General features: G+C 41.5%; 1 protein-coding gene across 3 annotated transcripts in view; it reads left to right on the forward strand.

Moving 5' to 3' along the window:
* NFKBIZ (NFKB inhibitor zeta) overlaps positions 1–7,253 on the forward strand; it is a 35,453-nt gene extending 28,200 nt beyond the window's left edge. For 2 of the 3 annotated variants that reach the window (XM_049858006.1, XM_049858004.1), the window contains 6 exons: positions 482–587; positions 969–1,115; positions 1,308–1,371; positions 1,659–1,828; positions 2,708–2,818; positions 2,914–5,764. In XM_049858006.1, coding sequence (XP_049713963.1) covers positions 482–587; positions 969–1,115; positions 1,308–1,371; positions 1,659–1,828; positions 2,708–2,818; positions 2,914–3,276 — 961 coding nt within the window. In that variant the 3' untranslated portion in view covers positions 3,277–5,764. The other variant, XM_049858005.1, reaches the window with a different exon arrangement.
* Positions 7,254–7,472: the final 219 nt, after the last annotated feature.

Below are 7,472 nucleotides of genomic sequence, written 5' to 3' on the forward strand. Positions count from 1 at the left end.
GTTCTAAATTGATAAAAATGTTTGTGTCTTCTTTGAATAATTGGTTTTGGAAGATCAGCATAGACTGTCTGTGGGGCAGGAGCAGTTCAATCACGATTAGATAATAAACTGTTAGTTGACTTACAGATTGAATCTTGATCTGCCCTGGTGTCTTTATGGCCTTGGGCAAGTTATTTCACTTCTGTATGCCTTAGTTTCTTGACATGTAAAATAATACTTCCTTTGTAGGGTTTTCATAATATTAAAAAGAATGGATTTGAAGTGATCAGCATGGTGCCTGCTAGGCAATCTTACTATCTCTGGCAGCTGAACTCCTTCTGTTGCAGCTCAGATCTATTACCAGCCTAGCAGAACAGACAAGTTATGCTCTGTAAGGTTTCATTTGAGTGCATATCAAGAAAGGGGCTAAAGGGAGAATTTTTTTTAATGAACTTAGTGAAATCACAAGTAATTTACCTCTTTCCCCTTCCCTCTTCCCCAGGTTCCTCCACATTGCTGTTGCCCAAGGGCGAAGGGCACTTTCCTATGTCCTTGCAAGAAAGATGAATGCGCTTCACATGCTGGATATTAAAGAGCACAATGGCCAGGTGAGCATTTCCACAGTCTGAAATGGCAGAGACGTGTAGTCATGGTGAGGAGGAACGATGGCCCACCTCATGCTTACGGTAGACAGTTTTAGAGCTCAAGAGCAAGAGGGTTTAGTTAATATTAACTTTGAAATGTTGACTCTTTGCCACTGTCAACCATGAAGTTATTAACGTTAACTTTGTAGTTATTTGACCAAAGACCAACTGGGCGCAATAAAGCCACACCCTGTCTTTATTTTAGTTTCCTTGTCTTTCAGTGTTTGATTGCTTATTAGTAGGATTTATTTTCTGTGGGGATTTTCCCCCAGTTTAGTTTCATATTCCTTGTTATGACAGAGTTATATATTAAAAAAAAAATTTTTTTCCTCTGAATGTCCACAGAGTGCATTTCAGGTGGCAGTGGCTGCCAACCAGCACCTCATTGTTCAGGACCTGGTGAACCTCGGGGCCCAGGTGAACACCACAGACTGCTGGGGACGAACGCCTCTGCATGTCTGTGCTGAGAAGGGCCACTCCCAGGTGCTTCAGGTAAGAGGCCGTGAGTGAGGCTCCCGTTGTCACAGGGTCAAAGACATAGGGCGTGGGTATTATAAGTTGGATGTACGTTGTCTGTGGCAGTCGTTTATTTTGGGTTGACTTGATCATTTCTTGGGATGCTAGTAGATCGGTGTTTGTGTAGCTTCGCTTTTGCTAATGGATGTCTGTTTTAAACTTTTGCAGGCAATTCAGAAGGGAGCTGTGAGGAGCAATCAGTTCGTGGATCTTGAGGCAACCAACTATGAAGGTAAGCAGCTGAAATTTTATTGGACAAAGAACCATTTAGAGAGTGCGAACCATACGTTCTAAGGGTATTAAGTATCATAACCAAGAAGGAAGGGAAGTAACTAAAGCAGAATAGCCTACAAATAAAACGAGCAGTGAGTTCCAGTGGAGGGCCTACTCAGATTTCCTTACAAGTTCTTGGGTAGCCCATCTCTAGGTCAGGTTAGAGGCATCCTCGAGGTTTGCATTGGCAGAGCAACAAAGACTTGATGGGATGCTTGACGGCGCTTCATTATGCTTTACCTCCAGGCCTTACCCCTCTCCACTGTGCGGTGCTGGCCCACAATGCCGTGGTGCATGAACTCCAGAGAAACCAACAGCCACATTCACCTGAAGTTCAGGAGCTGTTACTGAAGAATAAGAGTCTGGTAGACACCATTAAGTGTCTGATTCAAATGGGAGCAGCAGTGGAAGCTAAGGTAAATTCATGGAAGAGGTTTGAAATGGGGTAGGGGGCAAAAGTGGTTAGTGCAAAAGGCGTTTATACCTTGCTCCCAGATACAGGTGAAAACATTTTTTTTTTTTTTTAAATTAGTGGTGTGAGTAGCAATATACAGATAGTTAAGGAGCTTAGATTTTCAAAGATCACCTCACCTCCTTTCTTGACCTGCTTTTACCCTGTGGATTGTCATCCCAAAGGTCATTTAGTTGTGAGATTAGTCTTTGTCTGAAAGGACAAGGTTAGAATTGATACTATCATTTTGACTTCGATTTTCATACACTGGCAGTTAAAGTAGTGCTTTCTGTAAGGGTTTCTTCATGGCTGTGGGAACTGAACTAAACCTTTTGTTTTTTAAACTGAAGAATATTTTTTTCTTTTTAAATTGGGGGTTATTCCACTGGGTATCTCCTCTGTGCAAGGCACTGGGTCAGGTGCTTTGGGGGAAAAACGGTTAAACCCACTAGGCGTTTGGGGAACTTGCTGTCTGATAGAAGAGGTGAAATGACACAGTTAAATAATAGCTCCACTGGGTGAACACTAAGTCTGGAAACACAGTCAAATTACATATTTTATGTTGATATTATATTACAGTATATGATGAAACTGTTGTCTGTGTTTCTATAATTTATGGCCATGGTGTATACAAGGTAGACTGTGATAAAAGGCACATAGGCAAATTAACAGGGAATTTAAGGAGGAATGAGAGATTCCATCTGGCCTGGGGATTAAGGAAAGCTTTAGGTGGAAGGGAGCAGTCAGAGTGTGGAGGCTGAGTCAGAGCTTTGGGAGGCTGGGCAAAAAGGATTCCACAGCATAGTGTCTGAATGTTCATCTTTTTCTCCTTGCCTTTGACAAGGATCGGAAAAGTGGCCGCACAGCTCTGCATTTGGCGGCCGAAGAAGCAAACCTGGAACTCATTCGCCTCTTTTTGGAGCTGCCCAGTTGTCTGTCTTTTGTGAATGCAAAGGTAATGACCTTCTTTCCACCTCCCTCGAGCTTTTGAGCTCCTTTCCTGAAAGCCTGCCTTCCTGATGGGTGTTATTTTATCCCTTTGGTCTTCAGGCGTACAATGGGAATACTGCCCTCCACGTTGCTGCCAGCCTGCAGTATCGGTTGACACAGTTGGATGCGGTCCGCCTGCTGATGAGGAAGGGAGCAGACCCGAGTACTCGGAACTTGGAGAACGAACAGCCCGTGCATTTGGTTCCTGATGGCCCTGTGGGAGAACAGGTGAGAGCCACAGACGGGGGAGGAGATGCCTTCAGGAGGGAGGTGACCTTGTGTAAGGCAGAGGCCACGGGTGCCCTTCAGGTGGCTCAGGCGGTGTCCACATTTCACAGCGTTCATTGTTGCACCTCAGAGTTAATTGCTTTGTTTCCAGCAGCTAGCCTTTTCTCCTTTTCCTTGACACAAACTCAGTTTTAGAGTACTTCAGAATAGCCTGGGGGTTGGGAAGCTGATGGAGAAGCTAAATCTGCAAGTACCAAGGAAAAAGGATCTTAGTTTTATGTGTAAACTATGAGTCTTCAAAAAGGATTACTGTGGGTATGAAATGGGCTGATACCTGACGTGTTCAGAAAGGTTCCGGGCACTTTGTAAGTGGTCAGTAAAATCAGCTGTTACAAGTATTTCCATCAACTTACTGATACTGAACAAGAAATGGAGAGGTTATTTACAGGACTCAGAACCTAGAAATATTTTACTCTTTAAATGAAATTATGCTTCAGTTATCAAATATGGTTATATGTTATCATTGGAGGTTAAATAGTGATACATGAGTGAACTTTTTTAGTGCTGTTTTAACAGAACTACTCCAAGTGGGTGGCTTTAAAGAAGAGAAATTTATTTTTTGTACAATTCAGGAGGCTGGAAGTCTGAATTGAGGGTACCAGCTTTCGGGGAAGGCTCGCGCTCTTTGTCAGCTCTGGGGGACGATCCTTGTCTCGGCTTTTGTAGCCCTGGTATTCCTTGGTTCCTTGGCAGTCCTCCCGTGGCACCTGTCTCCCTCCATTTGTGCTTGCTTGTTTCCATGTCTGCTGCCCCATATAACACAGAATGATTAGGTTTAGGACACACCCCACACTAATACAGCCTTAACAAAACCATGTTCCCAAGTGGGATTACATCCACAGGTATACAGGTTAGGGTTACAACACATATTTTGGGGGGACACAATTCAAGCCATGGAACCCTGCTCGCATGGTGGTTTAAGTGTTTGCCTGTTAACCGAAAGGTTGGCACTTTGAATCCACCAGCCACTCCTTGGAAACCCTTTGGGGCAGTTCTTCTCTGTCCTGTAGGATCGCTCTGAGTTGGAATTGACTCGACGGCAACGGGTTTGGTTTTAGTTTTAATTCAGTCCATAATACTGTTGTTAGGTACTGTTGAGTCGATTTTCGACTCATAGTGACCCCGTGCGACAGAGAGAAACTGCCCCGTGGGGTTTTCTAGCTGTAATCTAGCAACGGATCACCAGGTTTTTCTCCTGTTCCATAGCACTAGATAACAAGAATTTAATCTCTTAAGAACTTAAATATATTTGATGGAAGTCTTTCCCCGAGGGGGATGGTGGCTGTAGGTAGGCTAGTACATACATTTGTAATCATGAAATAAAATATGTGGAATGCAGTTTAACCCTTTCTTTGACTCATGGTCCTTATGATCGTAATGTAGTAGCAACCCTGTTTGTATAGCTCTTTATAAATGGAAAAAAAAAAATCTCTTTATAAAGCATTTCCATGTATATTATGCCACTTAATGATTATGAAAAGTCTGCAGTATAAAGGTTCAGCTGAGAAAATTGAGATTCAGAGAGGCTCCAGGGACAGAAGCCAAAATCATTACATAGTAAATGGCAGAGTCCTGAGCCCAGCGTTTGCTTCTGCTTCGCTTGTTGCGCAGTGCCGCCACGTTGCGGGGTTCTCAGGGAATGTTGAGGTACGGAGGGCCCTTTGACTCTTCACTGAATGTTCTCAGATAGCTCTCTTTCTGCTTTTGTATCTTTTTTTTTGGGTGGGGTGGTCTTTTCTCTTGTTGTCACGCTGTGGCTGTCGTGTCTCCTTCTGGCAGCTATCGATTGCATCTCCTACCTTAGTCTTGTTTTTTTGAATTTGTTGTTTCTGATCTGCTCTGGGCCGAGAGAGGAAATGTGTCGGGCTGCAGCATAAAATAAATGACTAGGCTCTAAATGAAAGCCTGGGCCTTTCCTGTGAGCCATAACGTTGTGTGCAGGTGCTTTGGTACTTGGCTGTCATGACAGTTGTTTTGACTTGTGTGTATATAGGGGGCTCTGGGCTCCTGCTGAAGCAGACTTCTAGATAAGTGTGGTATAATGTACACCATAAATAATTGTGTTGTATTAAATATTCTCAAAAACAGTGGGAGTAAAGATTAGGGAATGAGTGTAGATCTTACTTAAATTGTTAGAGATTGTCAACTACAGATAATTTTTAATGGAGTTGCTTTACTTTCTTAAATGTGGAGATTATTGTTATTATTATAGGAGATCCGTAATCTTTAAAAAGAGTTGTAAATCTTTTCTTAAGTTGCCTTAAACCCAAACCCGTTGCTGTTGAGTTGATTCTGACTCATAGTGACCCTGTAGGACAGAGTAGAACTGCCCCATAGAGTTTCCAAGGCTGTAATCTTTACGGAAGCAGAGTGCCACATCTTTCTCCCGTGGAGCAGCTGGTGTGTTCAAACTGCCAACGTCTTACTTGGCACCTGAGATCTTAACCACTGTGCCACCAGGGCTCTTTTAAGTTGCCTTAAAGTCTTGAACGATATTGCGTATTTCTTCATGCACTCACAAGTCAGCAAGTGTGGCATAGAGTATGCAAGAAAGGGGTGGGACTCTGGAAGAAATGTGGCACCTTGTCCATGAAAATAAACCTTATAGACCTGTCTGTCTCTCTTCCAGATCCGACGTATCCTGAAGGGAAAGTCCATTCAGCAGAGAGCCCCGCCATATTAGCTCCACTGACTCGGAGCCTGGTCGGCAACACTCACTGTCAGTTAGGCAGTCCTAATGTATCTGTACATAGACCATTTGCCCTGTATTGGCAAATGTAAGTTGTTTCTATGAAACAAACATATTTAGTTCACTATTATATAGTGGGTTATATTAAAAGAAAAGAAGAAGAATATCTAATTCCTCTTGGCAGATTCGAATATTTCATACCCAGGTATCTGGGATTGAGACACCTGAATTTAATCTGAAAGGTAGTTGAAAGGACTTCAACTAACGGCTTTTGGGTAGGGAAAGACTTTGATTTGTATGCTATGAGGCATTGCTCACGTAGCTCTTGCCAGTTTAAAGGCAGGTAAATTGTAAACATTTCTTTAAGAAAAATGAATGCATTTGAAAGGAAAAAATATTATATATGCCTGTTGTGTTAAGGCTGCTTTTGGCCTGATGCAGTATCTGGCAGTTATCATTGGTGGTGTAAAGTTTCTAGTCATTGGACTAGATGGAAAATGTCCATTGTTAAAATTTGATCTCTGCAGACTGTATATAATTGTTGTATTTGTTTAAAAATAGAGAACCTGTACATATTTGGCCATTAACATGGCCACATTTCACTTTGCTATTTTACTCATTTGAAATGTAAATGAATAAGATGGCAAAAGAGCCAGTGAATTGTCACTATTTTTAAGGATTACACACATTCGGAAGAGCTGTTATTTTATCATCACCCAACCAAAGTCTCCATAGGGGTCCCCGGTGGAGGGTGGTTCCCTTGGTGCTGATCAAGCTGCGTTGGGACCCTAAATGTGCGTGTTCTCACACATCAAGACGAAACCTGTGTAGGGAACTAAATGCAGGCTCTGGAGCACCTCTTTATGCCTTGCTTTCTAGAATTTATAGTTTACGTGTTCTCTTGGAATTTTTGTTTCACCTTGATGTGAACAACAGAAAGTCAATATTGAAACATGTCTTACTGTTTTCCTAGTGTAAAATAATGATAATATGCCATGATGTTTTATAGGGTTACTCAGAAAGCATGCTTTGTGTTATTTTTTAGGAGCCTTAATCCATTAATGTTATTTTGCTTACCTCTGATATGCCTCGAGAAACTTCTTTGGCTTTGATTGCACACTAATTCTTTATAATAAATTTGGTTCATTAAAAACTTTTTCTTTTTCTGTTTTTTTAAAAGAGGAGTCTCACAAATGACTGACAGATAGTCATCTTTGTAGCTCAGTACTTAAATCCTTTTTGAGATGCCGACCCCCCTTGGATTGATCACATTGTTTGACCCAGTATGTCTTGTGGACAAAAGTTACCGTTGCTTGCTGTCTGTGACTACAGTTGTGATACAAACCAGTCTGTTCACACTGGAAAAACTTATGCATGGTTTTAAATAAACTTTAATTCAACAATAATATTCATCTTAAGGATGTGCATTTTCTTTTCCTAGACCTTATTTATATTTTCCCTAAGTAGAAAAGTGCTATTCATTTCTAATCTAAATAACTTTTAAATTAGTTTTTTTTAAAACTACTTTAAAATCAGTATGTTTTAATTTGGGTTTTTTGGAAAATGTTTCCTGAAGATACACGCACAAGATTTAACACCAAAAAAACCTACCAGGTTTCTGTTAAGATCTGAAAATACGGTG

Source organism: Elephas maximus, chromosome 18 (assembly GCF_024166365.1).
Source record: "Elephas maximus indicus isolate mEleMax1 chromosome 18, mEleMax1 primary haplotype, whole genome shotgun sequence".
NCBI classification, from domain to species: Eukaryota; Metazoa; Chordata; class Mammalia; order Proboscidea; family Elephantidae; genus Elephas; species Elephas maximus.